At 26.2% G+C, this 26,586-nt stretch overlaps 1 protein-coding gene across 36 annotated transcripts in view; it reads right to left on the bottom strand.

Annotated features, from left to right (window-relative positions):
• LOC127283940 (microtubule-actin cross-linking factor 1) overlaps positions 1–26,586 on the bottom strand; it is a 298,405-nt gene that overhangs the window by 157,384 nt on the left and 114,435 nt on the right. For all 36 annotated transcript variants that reach the window (XM_051309088.1, XM_051309099.1, XM_051309085.1 and 33 more), the window contains one exon: positions 17,615–17,676. In XM_051309088.1, coding sequence (XP_051165045.1) covers positions 17,615–17,676 — 62 coding nt within the window. The remainder of the gene's footprint in view (positions 1–17,614; positions 17,677–26,586) is intronic.

Raw genomic sequence — 26,586 nt, 5'->3', positions numbered from 1 at the left:
ACAAATGAAAATTCTATCAATTAGAAATTCTGTTAAATAATTTTTCGATTAAGTAAAAATTTTATAGTATGAAAAATTGGTTATATGGAAATTATGTCAATAAATAATTCGAGCAAATGAAAATCCATCTGAAAGAAAATTCTACCCAATAAAAATTGTTTAAAATGCCTATTATGTTAAATGAATATTCGAACAAATAAAAATTCTGAAGAATCAAAATTCGAACAATTAAAAATTCTGCGAAGTAAATTTTCTGTTTAATGTCTCAAAGAAAGGTAATAATAAATACGTTAATGTTGCAAATTCACAGAAAACGAAAGTATAAAAGCTTATTTAATAATCTTCAACCTGGAAGAGTTGTACGCAAAATTTAAAACATTCTATCTGAAGTTTACAGTAAGCATTTTAAGCATATCAAAAATTTTTAAGCAAATTCGGTCAATTTACAAAAATTTTGACAAAAATAATAGACTTTTCTCTTCAGAGACTGTCATCAGAGACTGTAATGTTTGTATTTTCTTTTAAAAATAAATTATTATAATAATACACTCGTTTTAATATCATATTTCAAGAGATAATTTCATATTTCTTGCTGATAATGCAGTTTTTTTGACTTTTGTGGCCCTCCGTATTAAATAATTAAAAAGTGCCATACGGCATGAAAAAATAGATAAAATTTCCTGTAATTTGACCTAATAGAAATCTTTTTTCATTAAAAATATTCTGGGCAGAGGAGGTGTCTTATTGACAAAGAATGCCCCAATTAAATTTTGATAATTTTTTTGCATGCGCTCCATATCATAAATACAGTAATTTTCTAAAGAGAACATAATTCTTTTGCGTGAGTTTTAAATGCAGATAATAAATTACCATTGGAAAAATGTATATAAAGAAATGAAGAAAGGATAATAAATTTATTGAACAAGGGTGTATCAAGTCAGAAATACTAGTCTATTGACGGTTACAAATGGCGTTTTACTCATCACGAAGGCCACACCTTGTGTCTTATCTCTACTCTTTAAAATGCATCAAAGTCACGATAGGTTTCTACTATATATATATATATATATGTTGGGGCGTGATATGCGTACTTGTTATATTGGTGTATATACAATCCCTTATAGTGACAATCACTGTTCTTTCAATTCAATGCTATGTATGAATAATGCAATTCAAGTCAATAGACTGCTCGATATACAATTTAGAGAGCGCAGCTTCTGTAGATGGTGTCATCGATTGGATAAATCGCATTATTCAATTTTTATCAATTTAATAATATCGTACACTATATATAAATAATAGGTATTATTTCCTATTACATATGTCTATTGATTGTACTATAGTAATAGTTTAAAAAATTAAATTAAATAATTATTATAATAATTATTTAATTTAATTTTTTAAATTATTAATACTGCATTATTTTTTTAAAATAATATTCACCTACTTGTAATTAAAAACAGAATTTTTATTTTCCCCAATAAATATCTATCAGAAAAAATTAGTTAAAATTTGTACGTAAAATTAAAAATTAACTAATTCCTTCTGTTAGATATTTATTCGAACAAATGAAAATTCTGTAAAATAAAAATTTGTTTAACAATTCTGTAATATAGAATTTCGATTAAATGGAATTTCTATATTAAAAAAAAAAATACTTACATAAAGAGAAAACAAATTTTTAAACAAAATTAAAATTTCTTCAAATCAATATTATGTACCTAATGGAAAATTCAGTTTTAATTTACTTCTGTTTTCAATAATCACTTTTGACAGGTACAAATTAAGAATAATATTGAAGGACAACAACACCCATTAGTTTTTTTTTTCACAGTATACAGGTAAATAAACAGACATGTGATCAATTTCATGGTTCGTAACTGCAGATAGGGGAGGAGGGGAACACCTCTTATAATGTTCATTGAATATAATTTGTAAATTGACGCCAATGATTAACGCCGAGACACACCCTCTCTCTATATATGTATATGAAAACGGTAAACAGAGTACAATTCTTAAAGAACCTAAATTAAAATCGCATTAAGGGCAAAGTACATTAAAGAAAGGCATTACTTTATATATGTATAGGTAAATAATAACCCACACCCACATCGATTACAAAAATTTATCAATTATAAAAATAAAGGATGCAAAGAATATTTTCGGGAAGTATTATTATGTTCTAAAAATCGTTAGTTAAAATTTTCATTTGATATTTTATTAGATATAATTTTCATTGCGCCGAATATTATTTATTTAAATTATTATTTGATATAAATTCCATATAACCGATTTTTCATACAACAGAATTTTTTTAATTAACCGAAAAATCATTTAACAGAATTTCTAATTGATAGAATTTTCATTTGTCCGAAATTGCAAATGACCAAACAGAACAATCGATTTCGGCGCAATTTTTAAAATCAACCAATCACAATTTTATGGATAATTTTTGATTGATTGATTTTAAAAATCGCGCCGAAATCGATTGGTTGTTCGGCCTCATTTGCAATTTCGGACAAATGAAAATTCTATCAATTAGAAATTCTGTTAAATGATTTGTTGGTTAAATAAAAATTCTGTAGTATAAAAAATCGGTTATATGGAAATTATATTAAATAATAATTGGAACAAACCCACTTGGAAAGATTCCTCGGAAAGTGCCCCCTAGAGGTTCTATCAGAATTCCGCCGGAACTTCCAACGTAATTCCGTCGGAATTCCATCGGAGTTCCAAAGAATTTCCGATGGGATTCCGACGGAATTCCGATTAATTTTTTTCAAAATTGTTAGAGTCCTAATTCCATTGGAATTCCGTCGGAATCCCATCGGAAATTCTTTGGAACTCCGATGGAATTGCGATGGAATTACGTTGGAAGTTCCGGCGGAAATCTGATAGAACCTCCAGGGGGTACTTTCCGGGGAATCTTTCCAAGTGGAAATGAAAATTCATCTGAAAGAAAATTCTATCCAATGAAATTCTAACAAATAAAAATTCTTTAAAATGCCTATTATATTAAATCAAATTCGAGTAAATAAAAATTTTGACAAATAAAAATTTTGTGAAGTAAATTTTCGGTTATATAAAAATTCTGTAATATAGAAAATGGGTTTAATGAAAATTCTGAAAAATAATAATGCGAACAAATAAAAATTCGGCTCAATAATAATTGTATCAAATGAAATTCTATAAAATAAAAATTCTAACTAATGATTTTTAGAACTTATTCATGCGTTTCATATTTTCATTGTTAAATATGAAAAACAGAGAGTTTGATCATCATTTAACAGGAAGTCTAGACATTTTTATTGTCTCGTAACTTTTGACGACTTGTTCGAGAGTCAATCGACATAATCCTATATATATATATATACAAGTACAACGATGACTTGTTTCTTGACGCGTAGGTTGATTGATGTACACACGTTTATCTCGAAGTCAATCATCAATGGCTCGATTTATTCTGAGATTGAAAAATTTGATAAAACGAAGAGACAACAATAATATATAAGTTTTTCTCTCGAGTATGAATTTTCAATAAACGCATATATTATTATTATTATTCTTAAAGGATTAAAAAATAAAAATTTTAGCTTATTTGGTATTTTATCACCATTTTTTTTACCTCCTATCACCTTTCCATTAAAAGTTTTTTTATTCAAATCAAGACTACTGACCTATAAATTATTATAAGAACAAAGTATTTTTTTATTGAGAGAATATGGAAAAATAAATTCGAAATTAAATATAATTATTGTACCACCCAAGAGTAACAATTTCATATGGGTTATAGTTAATTATTTATTTAGTGTGTATCAATATTTTTTTTTATGTCCAGAAAATAAGAGCTAGATTTTTTGAAAAATTTTGATGACAGCGGTGGGATTTTAAAAATTAAAAAATATATTCACATACAATTAGATAAACTTCTATGTTATTCACATAGAAGTTTATCTAATTGTATGCGTGAATAGATTTTTTAATTTTTAAAATCCCACCGCTGTCACCAAAATTATTCTAACAATCTACCTCGTATTTTATGGGACATAAAAAGAAATTTCACACGCACAATAAATAATTAAATATATACCACATATGAAATTATTACTCTTGGGTGGTACCATAATTATATTTAGTTTTGAATTTAATTTTCCACATTCCCTCGATAAAAAAAAAAACTTTGTTCTTATGATAATAATTTATGTGTCTATAGTCTTGAGCTTTTTTTGCTTTTCTTGATAATGTATTAGGTAAGTGGATATAAAATCCTTTACTGGAATAAGTGAGATTGGAAAAAAGCTTTTGATGGAAAAGGAGAGAGAGAGAGGGGGGGGGGAGAAGGTAAAAGGAAAAAAAATGGTGATAAAATACCGGATATACGACCTTGTCAGTATAGTAAAGCGAGTTTGTCGTCATGAGGAGAAAAGAAACGAGGATCATACTAGTGTCCAAGGCTGATGTATCAGGTTCTTGTATATATATATGTATACGTGTATTGTTCACGATCGAATACCGTATCGTATCATTGAGAATCGGTTAAAGAAACATCACCCGCACAGGTGACTGATATATATATACAAAAACTATTATACCTCTCAGCTTCATTACAAACTTCCGTCTTTTATTATCAACAGAACTCACCTTCTTATAATCATTCAAATTAACACCTTTTGATTATCAAACAATGATCTAATCGTATTTTGAAATTTGAAATTTTTTTAAAAATTCAAATAGCCTTATTTTTACATGACCTAATCTTTATTTGACCTAATTCTTGTGAGGTTTAATCTCAACCCAACTTTATATTTGGCCTAATTTGTATTTAACCTAATTCTAATTTGACCTAATCTTTATCTAATCTAATTTTTTATTTCTCATAATCTGTATTTGACCTATTTTTTGGCTGAATTAATACTTGTATGGCCTAATTTTGATTTAACATAACTTATTAGGCTTAATTTGTATTTGACCTACTTCTAATTTGGCCTAATTTTTTTATTTAACCTAATTCTTGTGTATCCTAATCTGGATTTAATCTAACTTTTTATTTGGTCTAATCTGCATTTTGATTTAATTTTAATTTGGCCTAATTTTTAACTTATACTTAATTCTTGTGAGGCCTAATATTCATTTAAGCTAACTTACTATTTAGCCTAATCTGTATTTGACCTAATCTTAAAATAAAATTCTAATTTGGTCTAATCTAAATCAGATTTAATTTTAACTTAACCTAATTTTTTATTTGGCATAATTATTTTTCATATAATCAAAATTCGGCATAAATTTTAATTGCACAAATTTTTTTACACGGCGTAAATTTTTATTTCACAAAATCTTATTATATAAAATCAATTGGGATTGTTATATAAATAAATATTTATTTTATTTATTTATATTTTATATAAATAATTCTTTAATCTTGTTTAATCAAAATTTCGTATCAATAAATAGAGAAACAATTGCAAGTTATTATTATTTATAAAAAATATATTTCACCTAACCTTAGATTGCAATTTGTACGATAAGATGTTCTGGAAACACACGTGATTTTAAAAATTTATGAACACTTCCGAAACCATGTTTTTTTAAATTAAGAAACAAAATACTTTTTCTAAAGATTTAAGCGATCACGATTTTAAAAATTTTCGAACACTCCCGAAACAAAAAAAATTAACTAACATGACAAAAAAAATGTTTAACACTCCTGCAAGTTTTTCGTTCGGAATTAAATTTATTTAACTTTAAATTTTATTATAAAATATTGTTTTCTGTATTAAAAATAGATTAATATTATTAAATTAATATTTTATTAATATTAAAATTTCATTAATATTTATAATGTTTAATGTACATTTTTCATTGTTGCAGTTATTTTCCAAATAATTAATAAACAAAAAAATGATTTCGTTCAAAACTTCAGATTGATAAAAAAATAAATTTTGTTTTTAAAATTATAAATTAGAAAATTTAGATTCACGCTAGACACGTCTTAACAGGTCAATACACGAATTGCAACTGATTTAATTATCCTTGGGATTTTCCTTCTCTATTATTGTTATGATCATCCGGTTTAATGTTATCCTTTGTACTTTTAATGTAAACAAAGGTACAACTCAGTTCTCGCAGGTATAGAGATAATTTGAAAATCACTTTTATTTATTTCAAATACTTGGAAAATAAAATATTTATAATATTATTCCACTTAATTTAAATATTACGTGGAGGTTTTTAACTTCTAAATAAGAAAAAAAATTAATTTTTAGTTTAACCGTAATTAACACTATATGTATTTTCATTTCAAAAGAAATATACCGTGAGGTATAATTAAAGCTTCAATAGTACATTTTAAGACCCACATGTACAAGACAAAAAAAATATGAGCATTTTGAAAAAAGTGGGGGTAGGCCCCAAAAAATATTTTTTTTTTGTTATTTTTGATATGGGAGTGGTTTTCAATGTATTTTTGTCAGCTGAACACAATCCCGGGTCCCAAAATTGTCTAGCACGTGAAAATTTTGAGAAAAGTGGGGGTAACCCAAAAAAAAATTTTTTTTTTGTTATTTTTGATATGAGAGAGATTTCCAATGTATTTTTGTCAGCTGAACACGATTCCGGATCCCAAAATTGTCTAGCACGTCAAAATTTTAAGAAAAGTGGGAATAAACTCCCAAAAATACGTTTTTGGATCTTTACCCCACTTTTCTCAAAATCCTAACGTGTTAGATAATTTCTTGGCCCGGGGTCGTATTCATCGAACAAAAATACATTTGGAAACAATAAAGAATCAAAATATAATCTTGTCTGATGAAGAAGAAAAAAAAAGAAATCACAGCAAAAAAAAAATGAAGAACGACAGAAATTATATTACTAAGCGGCGATGGCGCCTTTCAACTTATCGGGGAAAAATTTACATAAGTCATCTCGTTAGCATAAGCATGCATCTGCGTTCACTGCTTTTTTTTATATGTACGCGTTTTTCACATAATCGTAAAAAAAGATCTCAACATTGCAAAAATGAAAAAAAAGTATATATATATATATATGCAGTTCATTGAAATTTATCACCGCGGCAATATTCTTATACGTGATTCAAAAATTATGTAATACACCTTTTAATACAAGTTGCTATACAACATTTATACTATTTTTTAATAGATTCCTCTTTTTTTACATATTGTAAAAAAAAATTTATCATCCATATAGAAATGGCAAAGTAATTAATGTCAAGAATAAATTTTTTTTTGAACTTGATGGATCATTATTATATAAATATTGACAATAATTGAGAGAATTCCGTGGAGGAAGAAAAAGAAGACTTGGCTTTTTAAGGCAATGTGGGAAATAATTCCCACGTGATCAAGTAGGGAAAAATGTGTTTTGCAAAAATTAACCTTTTTCTAATATTACAAAAGATTTTAAGCCAAAATTTTCATTTTTATTTTTATTTGATAAAATTTCATTACCCAGAATTTATTTTCAGCCGAATTTTTATTTCTTTGAATTATTCTTTAACAAACATTACATTCTGTAACATAATAATTCGAAGAAATAAAAATTTGGCTAAAAATAAATCATAAAATTCTGCCAAATAAAAATTCTAAAAAATTAATTTTATAGCTTATTCATATACGTCCTTAAAAAAGAAGTTTAAAAAGTCACAGTTTGAAACGAAAATAAAAACAAACATGGCGTTGAATACACAGACGTCACGTGATTCTATCAGTGTTCTAGGAAGTAGCGCCAATACAAGTTAGCGGCCGTTTAATGAACTAGAAAACACCACATTAGTTTACTATTTACTGCACTTTATTCTCTTTTTCTCATCTTTGCGTCAAATATTATAATAACTGAGTAAAATACCAATGTTCCTTGAATCCTTCTCTATCATTCCTCCCAAAAATTTTATAACCTCAAATCTTTTTTCACTTCAGAGAAAGTTTAACAGAGTTCTAGAAAAATGTCTTTTTTCTCCACATATGGCCTTAAGATACATATAATATAAAAGTGAGACATTGAGAGCAGTGAAAAAAAAATATATGTTGAGAAATAAATTATTATTAGTGCGGCCTTTTGCAAACTACGAAAGAGAAAATGAAGAGACACTTATTTGCAGGTACGTTGTCCTTGACTTGGTTTAGAGCTATATACAAAAGAGATAAGGATCTCGGACGTTCCTCTTTCAGTTATACGAGAGCGACACATGCTATAAATGGTCAAGTGCCATTAGCGTGACTGAGTCGCAGGAATCACAAATCGAATCATTCGCGTGTCGACTTGCGTTTAGTTTACCAGAGGTAGGTGGTTATGTACATATGCAGAAAAAAATACACTATTAGCCGCACATATTGAAATGTTTGTCAGTCTCTCATCTTTAGCATTTACCACACACAAACACGTTCAGCATAAGATGAAAAATAATTTTCCTGCGCACATATTTTGTATGGTAAAATTTTCATTCGACCGAATTTTTATATGCATCAATTTTATATTAAACACAACAGCCATTTTAATGAATTTTTAATTAATAGAATTTTTAAGAGGCCGAATTTTTATTTTTCCGAAATTACAAATGGCCGAACAAACATGTTCATTTTTAATTGAACAAATTTTGAAAATTACGCTGAAATTTTTTTGTCGATTATTTGTTCGGACATTTGTAATTTCGGACAAATTTCGGTGAATTAAAATTTTTGTCATTTAAAAATTCGAATCACATAAAATTTGATTGAATGAAAATTTTGTTAAATTAAAATTCGCTTCAATTAAAATTCATTTAAATGAAAAGTTACATGGAAAAAAAAGAAAAAGTAATTTTTACTACTTTCGGAGTAAAACGGGAACTGTCCGAAGTTTCTGCACATCTCTGGCAACTTTTACTCCAAAAATAGTAAAAATTTACTCCAGAAATAGTAAAAATTACTACGGAAACAGTAAAATTTACTAAAGAAATAGTCAATTTTACTATTTTTGGAGTAAAAGTTGCCAGAGATGCGCAGAAACTTCGAACAGTTCCCGTTTTACTTTGAAAGTACTAAAAATTACTTTTCTTTTTTTTCAGTGTATGTAAAAAAAAGACTGTAAAATAAAAATTCTGCCAAATAAAAATTCGGTAGTTAAAAAGTTTGTTATATAAAAATTCATATAAAAAGAAATTCTGTCAAATGCTAAAATTCGAAAAATGGAAATTCAACTAAAAACTAATTGTTTCTAATAAAAATCTTTAAAATAAAAATTCTAATTAATAATTTTTATGGTAAATTCATGCGCCTCATATAAATTAGTGGAAAAAAATTTAGCCAGACATAAAATTCGGACGACAGTAAAATATGTCAAATTATCAGTACAGTATAGTGTGTTCCCCTTTACAAATCGTCTGCATTGAAAATGAACTATTACTGAAAATGCTTTTTTTGATGAAGATTGACAAACGGATGAAAGTTACTTGCTGTGTGCCTTTATTTGGACATTGCGCCAGACAACTATAGCAAAGTCTATATATATAATACAAAGTAGGATGGTAATTTATCAAATAATTAAAAATATACCACAGTCAAGATTAACAAGAAAATAATGAACAGATTTTTTTTTTAAAACTTGAATCTTGGTCCATTTTCTGACTGACTAGACTTGTGTATGGAGAGTATAAAATCGCGCGCTCACGTATACCAAATAGAAAAGCGATTGACAAACGACACGATTTATCTCCAGGACAATAATTACAACTATTTAGACGTTACTTTTTCAAGTTAATGGATCCAATGTAGTTGAATATTTTTGTCTCTTCGTGTTTCGCATTGGGGTTAAACGCCTTGAAAATAATCAGCAATAAATATTTCAGACGATGCGCCTCTAATGACTGTCGTTTTATATAGCCCATACACTTAAGGAGTAGCGACTAACAACAGATAAAGAAAAAAATCAAGAAGAAAAATATCTTGAGCAATTTCTGATTTATAAGCTAAATAGTAATAAATCAGCAATTGGACAATTGCATTTTGTTCTCTCTTTTGCAACATATCGATATTTTTTTTTTAAAATTTAAAAGATGTTTTCATTTATTAAATTTTTTATTTCACAGAATTTTTCAATTTAGCCGAATTTTTATAATCACAATTTTGATTTAGCAGAATTTTTATTTTATCCAATTTTTGATTTAGTAGAATTTCTATTTACTTTACATTACTTTTTTTACTGTTTAGAATTTCCATTTAATAGAATTTTTTAATTTAATCCAATTTTTAAACTTCCAATTTTGATTTGGCCGAATTTTTATTTCATGAAAATTTTCGATGTGGCTTAATTTCCACTTAGTAGAATATCTATTTACTTTACTTTCCTTTTTTTAATTTTAAGAATTTCCATTTAACAGAATTTTTTAATTTAACCCAATTTTAAAATCCCAATTTTTATTTAGCCGAATTTTTATTTCATGTAATTTTCGATAAGGCCGAATTTCCATTCAGGTGGTAGAATTTTTACTTACAATTATAGCAAAATTGTTAAATAACAGAATTTTTACTTTAACGAATTTTGATTTGACCAATTAAAATTTCGGTCAAATGAGATATTTTATATATTATCGAATAACAGTTAGTACGTAAATTATTGTTCGGCCTAATGAAGATTCAATAAATAGCAAAAATTTTTCATTTTTAAACCTGACTAACAATAAGTAGAAATTCTGTCAAAAATAAAAATAGGATTCAATAAAAATTGCGTTGAAAAAAAATTCGGTTACATTTAAATTCAATTAAATAAAAATCGAGTTAAAAATATTCAGTTAAATGGAAAATCAATTAAATGTAATTTTCGTTAAATTGAAATTCGAATTTTAAATAATAAGAATTGAGTTAAAGAAATTCGGTTAAATGTAAATTCAATTAAATAAAAATCAAGTTAAAAATATTCGGTTAAATGGAAAATCAATTAATTGTAATTTTCGTTAAATGAAAATCCGATTTAAATAATAAGAATTGAGTTTAAAAAAATTCGATTAAATGGAAATTTGTTCAAATAAGAAATTTGATTAAATAAATTTTTTCTTTTCGGTAAAAATTGTCGTAATTTTAATATTTGTTGGAACGTCAATAAAAAAAAAGTAAAAACATTTTACATATATTACGAGATAATTATAAAACCACGGGACAGACATTCCATAAAGTGACAAAGATTTCTCCAGAACCACCTACTTAAATTTTTTAATCAGAAGCAAAACTTGGGCCATACTACCTTCTATAGTCCCCTCAATATGTTACAACCTACAACCGACATATTTGCCACGCGACATGCGTTTTAATACACTTCATATCTGTAAGTGACTTTTCCTACATGCAAATAATATTGTGGTCTTGTGCAACGCAAACTGCGCCCACACGCGAAACAAGTCATATTCTGCAAATTTCAAATAAAACCGATTTTTTTTTGCACTTTCGAATAAACAAATTAAAACTAATTTTCAGTCACCTTATTGCGGTTTAAATATTAATAAATTAAATCGAAAAGATTGAGTTTATAAAATTTCGAATTATCAAAAGGTCAAATTTTTATTTTATCGAATTTCCAATTGACCAAATTTCCATTTTACACAGTTTGCATTTAATAGAATTTTTATTTAAACAAATTTTGATTTATATGACCAAATTTCCATTTAATCTACTTTCCATTTAGCAGAATTTTTATTTGACCGAATTTCCATTTAGCAGAATATTTATTTGACAGAATTTCCATTTTGCAGAATTTTTATTTGATCGAATTTCCATTTAGCAGAATATTTATTTAACCGAATTTCGATTTGACCGAATTTTCAATTAACAGAATTTTCTTTTGACCAAATTATCATGTTATAAAATTTCTATTTGAACGAATTTCCATTTAACAGAATTTCTATTTAAACAAATTTTGATTTATATGACCAAATTTCCATTTAATCTACTTTCCATTTAGCAAAATTTTTATTTGACCGAATTTCCATTTAGCAGAATACTTATTTGACCGAATTTCCATTTAGCAAAATTTCTATTTGACCAAATTTTCATTTAACAGGATTTTCTTTTGACCCAATTATCATGTTACAAAATTTCTATTTGACCGAATTTCCATTTAGCAGAATACTTATTTGACCAAATTTCCATGTAGCAGAATGTCTATTTGAGCGAATTTACATTTAACAGAATTTTCCTCTGATCAAATTACCAAGTTACAAAACTTTTATTTTACTGAATTTGAATTAAACCTAATTCTCATTTGACCGGGTTTTCATTTTGCCGAATTAATTATTTCCTAATTCAACTATTGTCATGTCAGTAAATTTTCGTTTTTAATTTTTTTATGTAACCGTGTTAAATTAAAAATCTATGCATTTTAATTTTCTTCCTTTTATTTGAAAATTATATTTTTTGTTTGTTTTTGAAAATTGAAATTCCTATAAAAAAAAAATTCCTCGTTTTCAAATCGCATTATATTGTGTGGCACACATATATATAACAATAATCTGATATTTACGACTGTTATTTTGTGTGAGAGTGTTGGGCTGATCATGGATCAGATTTAAAATGATACTGCGCGGAAGGTTTCATCGGAGGGAAAAAAAAGACACAGTTTGTTACGGGGCACTTAGAGTCACACAGACTAAGGTTGTTTCAGGATCAAAGTAGAATAACGAGCCGCAGAAAACCTCTCTTTACAAGTTGAGTCAACGAGAAGATCGTTATCCCATCAGTCCTCAAATCCAGGGCCGTAATCTCTCTCATTACAAAATTCACTTTCTATTGTCTTTTACCTTTTTACCTTTTCAGCAGAACAAAATTTTTATTTCGTCAAATTTTCGTTTAGCAGAATTTCTATTTAACCTAATTTAAAAATAAGCCGAATTTTTATTTGGCAGAATTTATGTGAAACATTTTTATTAAGCAGAATTTCCATTTAACTTAATTTTTTAATTCACCAAATTTTCATTTAACAGAATTTCCATTAAATATAATTTTCAATTAATCGAATATTTATTTGGCAGTATATATGTGAAACATTTTCATTTAGCAGAATTTCCATTTAACCTAACTTTCAATTAACCAAATTTTTATTTAGCCTTTTCATTTAACAGAATTTTCATTTAGCAGAATTTTCATTAACCAATTATATTATTTAACCATATTTTAATTTGGCAGAACTTCCATTTAGCCAAATGAAAATTTAGTGATTTGAAAATTCTGTCAAATTAAAATTCTAATAAATAAAAATTTGGCTAAATTGAATTTTTACTGAATGAAAATTCGGTAAATTGTACATTCGGTTAAATAAAAAATCTGTTAAATGAGCATTCTACTAAATGAAAATTCTGCTAAATAAAAAATATTTAACTTCCATTTAAAAGGAAATTTCTGCTAAATGGAAATACGGTCAAATGAAAATTGTGTTAAATATATATTAAATTACATATGGAAATTCGGTGCAATGAAAAAATTACGCAAAATGAAATTTCGGCTAAATAAGAAATTATGTTAAATGAAAAAATTGGCGACTTATTATTATTTTTGGTATAATAAATATTTATTTAAATAAAAATTTTGTTAAGTAGTATAATTTTTCTTTGATGAAAATTATATTAAATGGAAATTTTGGTTAAATTGAAATCCGATTTGAAAAAAATATTCGGTTACATGATAATTTTTCCTAAATGCAAACTTGGTGTAGCAGAAAATTCTGTTCTAAAAATATGCAACTATGTAAAAATTCTGCCAAACAAAAATTTGGTGCAATACAAATTTGGCGAAATAAAAACTAGTTTAAATTTCTTTTCAAACCTAAACAAAATAAATTTGGCTAAATTAAATTCAGTAGAAATTTTATTAAGTTGAAATTCGGTCAAATGATAATTTGGCTAAATAGAAATTATGCTCTTTAAAAACTCAGTTTAACAAAAAATTTGTTAATTAAAAATTTTATTCAATTAAAATTAGTTAATAAGAAATTTCACTCTCTAAATTTTGCTTCAATTTAAAGGTCCCAATAAATTTTTAAAATAAATTTTATCATACCCGTGTTTTTTTATACCAAAAAAAGAAAACAAAATCTTTCAATTATTTTTTTCAACGAATATAATTAAAAATTTTCATTTAATTTTCCAAAGGAGAAAGGCAAATGTATAAAATTGACAGTTTAATATTTATATAAAACTAGATAGAGCAATTTTCTATGATAAATTGTAAAGGGCAAAGTATTGTTGAATTTATAAATAATGAGAATGATATATGTAAATTTTCGTCTATAATAATAATGGATGAGAAATGATATTCTGTACCTATATATATTCTAAAATAAATGACGAAAATTATTGAGGAAGCCTGATTGTTGATCCGTGCCTGAAGCTGAGAGAACATTCCACCCTATAATTCACACCTAATCGGATTTTAAGATGCGCTGGAAGATAACATTGAATCCTAATTCCCCACACATATCTTGTGACTCGTTGACTTTCCCGCAGTACTTATCGAGCCATTTGCCTTCTCACGACACAACAGATAACGATGCTCGGCCACAGATCTCGATTAAGTCGTAAAGCCTCTTTGAAAATCGAGCGGATTTCTCAGATTTCCGATCATCGTTGCGAAAAGTCTATAAACATTCGCGAAAGTTCTTGAAAACAATTCATGTATTCTCTATATCGCGGCTTCTACATTATGAGCTTATAAATAAATCATGTATATAAATAGATATACACAATACATCCTTCTTCCTTTAAACCGTTGTATTATTGGCTACTCTGAAAACCGTGAAAGTCATTTTCACTACTGATTGTTAAGCGAAAATGACACTAACGCTTTTTCGAGTTGAGCCCTTTTCGAAATTTACGATTCAATTTAAAATTAAAAATTATTGTTAAATTTAATTTTTATTGAATATAAATTATATGAAGGAAAATTTATATTTAGAAGAATTTCAACTTACTGGAATTTTTATTTAACTTGATTTTTTACTTAGAATAATTTTTATAAGGCTGAATTCCTTTATTCAATATAGAATTTCAGCATAGGAAACTTTTTAATAAGCGGAATTTTCATATACAAAAGAATTTCTATTTAACGTAATTTTTATTTAACCGAATTTTTCTTCAGCCGAATTTACAAGCAACACAATTTTTATTTAACTTAATTCTCATTTAGCAGAAATTCTATTTAACATTACAATAACAAAATTTTCATTCAGTGGAATTTCCATATAACAGAATTTCTATTTAACATAATTTTCAATTAACCGAATTTTCATTTAGCCGAATTTTTTTTGGCCGGCACAATTTCCATTTCATTTAATTTTTATGTAGAAGAATTTCTATTTGACAAAATTTTTATTTTTACAGAATTTCTGGATAAAAGAATGTTTAATAAGTGTAATTTCCATATAATAAAATTGCCATTTAACCTAATTTTCAAATAACCGAATTTTTTATTTACCCGAACTTCCACGTAACAACATTTTTACTTAACCTTTTTTCTATAAAACAGAATTTCTATTTAATAAAATTTCTGCATAAAAATGTTTAATAAATAGTGCAATTTTTTTAAAACAGAATTTTCATTTAACCTAAATTTCAAGTTCAATCAATAATCATAATTTTTATTTAGCAAAATTTCCATATATCACATTTTCTGTTTAGCCGAAATTTTTATTTAATAGAATTCCTTAACTGAATTTTCACTTAGTCAAATATTCATTTAGCTGAATTTTTATATAACCTAATTTTCAATTAGGCAAATTTTTATGGGGCAGAATTTATGTGTAACATTTTCATTTAACAGAATTTCGAATTTTCATGTAACCGAATTACCGTTTAACGTAATTTTCGATTAACCGTACTTTTATTTAGCAAAATTTATGTTAAACATTTTCATTTAGCAGAATTTTCATTTGACTCAATTGTTATTAAATCTACTTTTTATTTGGCAGAATTCCTATTTAATAAAATTCCTGCTTAACTAAATTTCCCTTAATCGAATTTTTATGTAACTCAATTTTTATTTAACGTAATTTTTAATAAACCGAATTTTTAATTGGCAGAATTTATGTGAAAATCACCCGTTTAAATTTTCATTTAGCAGAATTTTCACATAACATAATTTTTATTTAGCAGAATTTCTTTTTAATAGAATTTTCATTTAGTAAAATTTCCATTAACATACTTTTTATTTAACCAAATTTTTAGCTAATTAAAATTTTTAATTATTAGCATTTTCATTCAAAGAAATTTCTATTTAACCGAATTTTGTTACCAGCAAAATTTTAGAAAATGGAAATAAGAAAAAATGTAAAGTTATAACAGGTGGAAAGAAAATTCCGTCAAATAAAAACTTTATTATTTGGAAATTTAGTGAAATTAAAATTCTGCCTAAATGAAATTCCTATTAATTCCATTAAAATTATTGTTATTAATTCGATTAAATAAAAATTCAAATAAATCAGAATACTGACACATAATAATAATTTATTTAAATCGAATTTTGTTTTTTTTTTCGAAATTTGGTTAAATTGAAATTCAGTCAAATAAAAACAGTTTTTTTTAAATATTCCACCAAATAAAAATGAGGTTAAACAAAAATTCGCCCAAATATAAAAAAAATATTAATTGGTAATGGTAAATATACTAAATGAAAAATTCATCTAAATAAAAATTTATACTTTGTCTTTTATTGAACTATTCAAATAAAAAAAAATTTTATTCCGCGCATTTATAACGTTTTTTTTTACGTTAATAAAAAAAATGATTGCATGGAAAAAAAGTATAGCGTTAAACGAAGCCAAACTGATTATTATTAATCCAAGATCTTAATTTTCTACGATAGAAATATTTCAACAAAACGGGTAATTTTCTCTATACGATACAAAAAGAAGAATAATTATACTTATTAATTGTGAACCGAACGTAATAAAAGACTGAGAAACATTGTCATTAAACAAAGTTCCAATATTAGTAATTTTCATATTTTTTTTTTTTCATTCACTATAGTAAAAAGAAACTTGGAAAATTTGCATGGAAATTGTTCGAATATCAATGCGCCTTAGAAAATGACATGTGGAATATTTATGTATACGCAAAAAAAAAAGGAATTTACAGATAAGCGTGAGATAAATAAATTAAAATATAAATATCAATTTTTTTTCATAAATATAAATAAAAAATACTATTTTTTAGGGACGTAAATTATTATAAATACGTTTTTGTGGGTTATTGCTTCGCTATTTTAAATATTAAGAATTGTCAACATTAGAGAGTCTTACGAGGATAATCTTAATTTTAAATTTACGCGGGCGTTTAGTGGCGCCATCTATCAGCAGATTTGCGAGGTTTTGTTAGAGAACGTGAGAGTTCTCTCTACTAATCTTTCTTAGTTCATGGCATTGCGACGCAACTTTATCGTTTTCTTTATAAAATGGCAAAACAAAACTCGATTTAATTAATCCAAATTCATCAAAGTGTAATAACAATTTTTGATAATAAAAATTTAATCTAATTGTTTAATGAAAATGACTGATATTATTATTTGTAAACGTTCTAACCAAAAAAAAAAAAAAAAAAAAAAAAAGCTCAATTCCGAAAATATTGATTCAAATATTATTCTCTTACCTTTTTCAAGTGCTTGTTGACCCATTTTGTAAACGTCTTTTTCTGTATGGCATCACGTTCATCTGGAAATAAACACAAATTATTAATTATTTCTATTTCTATTTGATATTTTGCTAGAAACAATTTTTATGTTATAATTAATTATTATCATAATACGAGTTCATAAAAATTAATTTTATAAAATATTTACATTTTTGATATCATAAAAATATAATTTTTTGGTAAAGTAAAAAAAAAAATGCATGACTTTTAATAAATAAGAATAAATTGTTGATGAATTACGATCGATCTTTTTGATTTAGTGGCTCATGCCTCCCCATGAGCATTTAACCTAATGAACTTTAAAAATTGCTGACACGCACGATTTGATATTAAAAGAGAGGCTCCACACCCTTATGACTTGAGTGATTAAGCTGAGGAAAATTTTTTATCCAATTAACCTATTGCCGGAGAAATTTTAAACTCGCAGTAAACTTTTTCTAAAAAATAAACACACATACATTTATTTATTTATTAATATATGTGTACATATATACACAAAACTTTGTTTCTTCGAAAGACACAAGATTCTCGATTTGCAATTTTTATTATCTATTAAGTCTTAATGAGTCTGTAATGACCATCCAATAAATATTAACTCTTCTCAGTTTAGTATCGATTATAAATTATCCATAAGCTACCAATAAACCACTATGTATTCTCCTACATGAAAACTATAGTGTTGGTTGATAATTATATATTACTGTAAATAGCATCAGTTAAGGAGTAGTAGTATTTACAAAAAATTATATTATTGAGGAAAAATTATTTTTCTAAACGGTTGTGAATACTAAAAATAATTATTTTTGATTCAAATAATTACTTTTTACATTTGAACTAGTAAGAATGAAATTAATTTAAATTAGTGGAAATTTCTACCATAATTTTTAGTTACTTTTCACTAAAAATTTATTGAAAAAAAATATTAGTAAATCAATTATAGTAATATTTTACTAAAAATTAATTAAGCTTTACTTGTTCAAAAACAAAAATTGAGACACTAATTTTTAGTTAAAATATTTACCAATTCAAATAAAAATTATTTAGTCAAATTAAATATTTATTTTTGATAATAGCCAAGTAACTGATTATTTGAACCAAATAATAATTTTTTATTCCGAGATATTATTTATTGTATATTTTTATATTTATATAACAGACAAAATAAACGATAAACAAGACGCTTGTGCTCTCTTGTCACGGAATTCCAAGATCGATTAAATCATTATAGATATTAAATTAAAAGTTTAATTAATCAGGGAATTTTTCGGGAAATGTTCAAAACACATAAAAAAAAGGGAAATTAACAGTTGTCACAAACAAATATTAATGGGTAAAAAGGGTAAATAACACATTTTTATAATAAGAGAGAAAACACATAAACAAAACATGTCGCAAAATAATGTAACACTTCAAAGAAAATTAATAAAGAAATTCGGCAAAGGAAATTCAATTTAATAAAAGAAAATGGACGATAGTATCACAAAAAGATAAAAATTAAAAATAAGAATTAAAATTTTTTGCTGAATTTTTAAATAGGAAAAATTCCCTTACCAGAAAAGAATATAAATGAACAGCCAATATAATCACTATTATATAAAAGTTGAATTATTTAAATTAAGTATAGATGATAGTTTTTTTTTGGATTTTCATAATTTAGTAAAGATGTTATTTGTTTTTGGTAAAAATCCACATTTTATTTTTAAAATTTTTATTAAATGAGCTTTCGCCCGTCAACGTCGGACCTCATCAGATTTACATACTGAAATTAAATTTACATTTTTTGAGTTTGTTATAAAAATAAAATTTATTGTCTTCTGCTACCAAACATAATTTTCGTGTGTTGATCGAAGGACGTATTGTAAGGGTATTTTAGGGGCCCCTTTTTATTCCTTGAAAACAATGATTTATTATCCAATCCAGATGTTATAAAACATATATTAACACAAAAAGGCCGGAAGGCAGCAATCTCGTTATAAAACATAATAAATATCAAATATCCTCGGGCCATGGATTTTCAGGAATATGGAATAAGTTTTGAACTTCTGATTGCTCGATGGATAACACATTAGAAAAGGCGGCAAATTTTGAAATATTTTCTTGAATCTTCGATAGATAATTATTATTTTCCAATAGATAATAGGCGTCCCAATAATCCCTGGAATAAAAATATAATTTCCCACCATGAATCATTGAACAGGAATTATATATAGGAATCAGGAAACGGAGTTTACATAAATGAAATAAATTTACAAAATTAATAAAGGAATTTAAAATTAATTAAATTAAATCAATCTTGGAATATCCGCTGCAACGTCACAAATTACTTTATCATAATTTCTAACAAACAACATTTTTACTAAGCCAAATTTTTATTTAGCAAAAAATTTAATTACCAGAATATTTATCAAATTAAAAAATAGATATCTATTTAAAAAATATTTTTGACTAAATAAAATTTTTTAACACAATTTCCTTAAATGGAAATTTCACACAAAATAAAAATTTGTCCATCTAAAAAATTTACTATTAATGTAATATTTGCTATATAAATTTTTTTTTCCCTAGTAATGGTAAATTAAAAAAAAAAAAAAAAACAAAATCGGGGCATTGTTTTCTTTAATCTAACAAGATACCGTGCGAAAGTATATATTCTATACTTCCTCGACATGACAGCATGTCCCACGTGGAAAAAGAACGTGTATCTATTCGAAAGCTCGTACCTTCGTTTCGCAAAAGAGGTTACTATTTATGTATAGACATACACTATATACACAAATAATACGACAAAATAATTTCTTGTACGTTTTTGTACAGATAAAAAAGTACTAAATATAAAAAAATTTTACAAGTAATAATTAATGCAATATAATTTCTGAAGTGATTTAAATTAATTTTACTAATTCATAAGGCTGCTTTCACAATAGCCAAATAGCATCGTCTAGCAGACGATTTTTTAAAACGAGACGATGCGCGCGCATTTAATGGAAATATCGAGACGTATCGTCTCGCCAAAAAAATCGTCTGCAAGACGATACGATTTAGCTATTGCGTGAAACCAATCTAAAGGGAAACGTTAATAAAATTAGTAAAAAAAATGTACTAATTCAAATTAAGAACATATTTTTATTATAATAAAATAAAAGTCAAAAATTCATATATTCAATTTTTCAGCACACATCTTAATAATAAATAAATATATATAGTATAAATAAAAAATAAATATAGTATAAATCGAAAAATGTCTTTAAGGTTGAAGTTCGTGTAGAACGCAGAATAATATATACAACCCACCTGAAAAAAATTTCCGATGACGAATCACGATTTCTCACACCGCGATCATAGAGCATATGCTTCATGCCAACATCATAAACAAAATGTTGGTATATAAAATCACCTTTCAAGTCAATGACATCAGTCAGTATATAAAAAAAAGAAAATAACAAAATGCATAATATTCAATTTAAAAGCAACAATTCAAAGCAGGTGTGTATCAAAGAAATCGTGAATAATAATTCGTATTGTTTGTTCGTATATTAAATTGCTTTTAGATATATCGGACAACGACAACGCAACGTTTCAAATAGCTCGAGGGATTTGCACGAAAATTCCATGAATTCCAAGTACTAAACAATATAACAATTTTTTTTCTTTTTTTTTTTTTTTGAAAATATATTTACAACCAATCATTTTATTGTTCAATATTTTATCATTTATTATTTATAACCGAATTTTTATTTGGTCAATTTTACAAATTCGATTAAATAAAATTTTGATTTTTTGAAAATTCGATCTTTTGGTAATTCGTACTTTAAAAAATTCGGTTCTATGCTAATTTAAACTTTTAAAAATTCCTACTTTTTTTTTAATTCGAACTTTCAGAAATTCTATCTTTTTAGTAATTCGAATATTTTAAAATTTCATCAATAAGATATTCGAATTTTTAACAATTATCTCTTTTAATAATTCAAATTTTTTGTAATCCGAACTTTTGAGAATTCCATTTTCTGATAATTCGAACTTTCAATAATTCGAATTTCTAAAAATTCCATCTTTTTATAATTAGAACTTTTAATAATTCGAATTTCCAAATATTCGATCCTTTTGTGATTCGAACTTTTAAAAATTCCATCTTTCTACAAATCCCACTTGGAAAGATTTCCCGGAAAGTGCCCCCTGAAGGTTCTATCAGAATTCCGCCTGAACTTCCAACGTAATTCCGTCAGAATTCCATCGGAGTTCCGAAGAATTTCCGATGGGATTCCGATGGAATTAGGACTCTAAAAATTTTGAAAACATTAATCGGAATTCCGTCGGAATCCCATAGGAAATTCTTTGGAACTCCGTTGGAATTCCGACGGAATTACGTTGGAAGTTCCGGCGGAATTCTGATAGAACCTCCAGGGGGCACTTTACGGGGAATCTTTCCAAGTGGGATCGCACGGTCAGAAATTCGATTTTTTTTTAGTAATTCGAACATTTGTAAATTCGTATATTTGGAAATTGTTACAAATAAAAATTCGAAATTTTATTAATTCGAATTTCTAAAGATTCAAATTTTTTGTTTGCATGTGGGAAACTTTGTTCGTATTGGCACAGACATAATATACAATAGGGTGAGAGGGGGGGGGGGAGCGCTTTGTCTCTTGAGTACATTTACTCCTTTTTTTTTTTCTCTTTACCCTTCACTCTACTGGCATGTTAGCGTTGGAATAAAATGTCGCTCGATCACGACGAGATCGATGCTGATGTCAAGAAATAAAGTCATAGAAAGTACCAAAGCTTCTAGGAAAGCCATACATTATCCTTGACCAGCCAAGTACTTCCTGCAATCTATCAAGATTGTTCTATTCAAAATTGTTTTTTTTATATTTTTTTACTAATAAAAGTAAAAAAATGCAAATTTTTTATAATTTACTTTATTTATTAAATCTACTATTTCGTGTCTGTCGGTAATACAGAAATCTAACTCAAATTTTTTTTAAAAAACTATTTTTAATTCAATTTTATGTGACCTAATGGGTAAAAAAAATGCCTGATGCACATTGGTTAGATATAAAATAATAGAATTATACGAAAATTATTTGAAAAAGTCACTTATTCTTTGAGTGATTCAGTGCGTAGAATAATGAGATGTCATTTGAAAGGAATATTCAAATAAAATATTGAAAAGAATAAATATTATATTCATAAGAATCTTCAAAAAAAAATGAGATTCAATTTTATGTAGAAAAATTCCCTTTTTTAAAAAAAAATAACATTGTGAGTGAAAAAAAAATAATCCAAGAATCTTAAGTACAAGTAGCGTCATACGAACGGTGCGAACAATTGTCATTTGAATATTTGCTTAAAAAAAAAAAAAAAAAAAAAAAAAACCACAACTTTAGGCCATTGATCTTTAACTGAAATAGCGAGTGACATCACAAGGGTGGCGCCTTTCAATAATTTACTTTTTTTTCTTCTATTTCATTCTTTTTTTTCTCTCTCTCTCTCTCTTTTTTGAGAGAGTACAGATCTCCATTGGCAAATAGAGACACGTTTCTCTCAGAGCGAAAGCAAATACACAGAGAGCTGCTCGCTGCCCACACACATACAAACGCACAGCTCGACACGACGCCCACCGTAAAAGGTGGAAAAAGCTTTTTGCACGTCAAGAAACTCGACAGTTACGGGTATACAGTGTCTCGTAATTTTTGGGAGATCTCTCACGATTTCGACTCTTCGCTTGATTTTTTTATTCCTCCCGCCATAAACCTGATCGTAAAATCACGCCTCCGCTACCTCAGGACATTTGTATGTATAAATTTTAAACCACACACGAGTAGAAAGTGAATATGGTTTTATTAAAAAGGAAAAAAAAAAAAAAATGAAAACAAATTTTCTTTTTTCTTTTAAATTACAATTTAAATTAAATTCATATATTAAAATTTAAAAAAAATTTATCTTATGATTTTTTTTTAAATAAACTATTTAAAAGGATTAATAAACTATTATTAAATGTAAAAAATCAAAAAGATAATGCACTGGAAAAAAAATTTATTTCATTCAAGTAATTGGTTACTTGACTATTGTCAAATAATTATTTATTTGTATCAAATAATTAGTATTTGAGTCAATTAAATATGGTATTTTTTTCAAATACAGAAATTATTGATTCAAATAAAGTTTATTTTATTCAAGTAAATATTTATTTGATAATAGTCAAGTAACCGATTATTTAAATCAAATAAATTGGTTTTCAGTGTAATTATTTTGTTATTATTTTTATTATTAACAGAAGGGAGTACAGTTTAAATCTTTGAGAAGAAGTTTTATGCATAAAAAAACTCTGTAATTCGACATAGCTATGGGATCAGAGTACAGGACTCGCGCCCCATAGGTCCTAAGTTCGATTCCCCACGTGTGTGTGAGATTTTTCAAAATTATTCTTAGTTGTTTTTTTTTACTATGTTGGTCCAGAATTTCTACACAGGTGATTTAATTATGTAAAAATAATTCAAGAAAAAACAATTTAAATTCTATCTTACTTCTATTTAAAAAATAGAAAAAATAATACAATTTTTAACTTTTCTCTGGGTGTACAAAAGAATTTGATCTTTAAATTGAAAAGTGTAATCAAAAAAGATAATTTCAATTGAAATAAAATTATATTTTTTCTGACTGTATACAGGAAAGCTATATATGTATTTAATTATTTGTCCGTGACAAATGAAATAAAGTAAATATATATATATATGTATATATAATTGCGGAGGAGACAACGAAATGCACTTTGTGGTAGCATAGAGTGGAACTGGTCTTTTCAAGTTCACAGTATAAAAATTGTGAGTAGTTTCAAGTGCATTCTCAGACTTGCACTTGAATTTTTTCAAAAAATTTTTTGTTTTTTTGAAACTTTTATTTTTCATATATATATATACGCCCACGAGAAAAGTTGGGTGAGTTCAAGTGCCATTTCTCGTTTGAGGTGCCCACAGAAAGGTTCGTGACCTCGAGTGCACTTGCAATTGCAAAGTCCCATTGCTAAAGGCCATTACCACTTCTAATATTAGTCGCTTGCGCCAAAGACCAGGCCGAAAGAGTGACAGTTACACTAACGCGGTTTGCTTCCACGAAAATTACTCTCAATGTGATTCAATTTAAATTTAACTATATGAATGTATGTAACTCAATTTTCACTGTTTTGTCTCTCTTTCTCTCTCACTTTCACTTTTAGCGAAACGTAATTATTTCCACAAAGTGGATTTTTTCTATTTTTACATTTGTCACAGAGCTATTATTTATTTTTAGGCGCATAAATTTACCTTAAAAATCATTAATTAAAATGTTTTATTTTAAAGTATTATATAATTATAGAAATAATTATTTTTTAGCCGAATTTTCAATTTTTGAGTTAAAATTTAACAGAATTTCTTTTTATACGAATTTTTACTTAACAAAAATTTTTGCCTACCAAATTTTTGTTGTAGTACAGAATTTTTTTTGGCAAAATTTTTGTTTGGCAGATTTTTTATTTTACAGAGATATTTTTTTTATGTGACTTTTTATTGAAAATAATTTAATTATAATCGAATTTTAATTTAACATAATTATCAGAACAATCAAATTTTATGTGATTCAAATTTTTATATAACAGAAAATCCAATTCACTGAATTTTAATTTGTCCCAATTTTTATTTGTACAAATTTTTAAATGATAGAATTTTTAAGACGCTGAATTTTCATTTGTCCGAAACTACAAATGACCGAACAAACAACCGTCAGAAAGATATCGGCACAATTTTTAAAATATACCAATCAGAAATTATTAAGAAAATTGTGATTGGTCAATTTTAAAAATCGCGCCAAAATCTTTCTCTCGATTGTTTGTTCAGCCATTTGTAATTTCGGACAAATAAAAATTCGGCGTCTCAAAAATTCTATCAATTAAAAATGCGTAAAAAATAAAAAATTCAGACAAATTAAAATTCGATGAATTGAAATTTTTGTCATTTAAAAATTCAAATAAAAATAAAAATTCGATTAAGAAGCAAATTAAGAACAAAAAATATATAATCCCATTGAATGTTTTAATTTTCAATTTTAAGAGTTAAAAAAAAACCAGTTTTTTGCATTGGTACTACATCACATAAATTTAGGTGGTAGTACTAGTAATAAAATAAAAAAAGAAAAGAAATAAAAATTCGGGTACTTCACTTGTAATAATAATCATTTTACAAGTCAACATATATGTGAAAAAGAGGTACAAGTATAATGATTGTCAGGATTTATGGGAGAAAATAAGGGCGGAAAAAAGTTAATTTATGAGATTGAAACATTTTTGGAAGAAGTGAGAAGTTAAGGAGGGGAAAAAAAAGTTGAGTGAAGCAGTAAAGATCACCTTAAAGGTACTTGTTGAAGAATTATCGTGGCATTATGAAAGCAAATATATATATACAAGAAGTAGTTTATTTTATATATATATATATATCTGAGGAACATTTTTTCAAAACCTGATAAATTCATTTATAAATATTTTTTTACAAACATAATTTAACATATTATTGATCAAAATGTTTAAAAAAAATTTTTAAAAATGGATTTATCAGTTTTTGAAAAATTGTTCTTCATGTATATATAGGGCCAATGAAAATGAAACAAACGTAAGTATCTATTTATGTGAACACTTAGAGTCACTTATTTTCAGAGTGAAATCTTTAATTAGCTTTACATCGTTTTGTACTAACTATACTGCGGTTCTTTAGCCTCTATATACAATGATGCTGCATTATTACTACTTCATAATAATTCTGATGTTTCATCTTCATTCTCATATAATATGTCTCATCAGTTTTCACGCCTATCAAAAAAAAAAAAAAAAAAAAAAAAAACATTCGACAAATTTTCAAACAGAAGATAATTAATTTCACGATAAATATTTCATCTGAATAATA

Source organism: Leptopilina boulardi, unplaced genomic scaffold (genome assembly GCF_019393585.1).
Source record: "Leptopilina boulardi isolate dan_hultmark-lab unplaced genomic scaffold, ZJU_Lbou_2.1 LbouV2_316, whole genome shotgun sequence".
Lineage (NCBI taxonomy): Eukaryota > Metazoa > Arthropoda > Insecta > Hymenoptera > Figitidae > Leptopilina > Leptopilina boulardi.
Note: the sequence above shows the minus strand (reverse complement) of the source record. Positions and strands in the feature narration are given on the sequence as shown.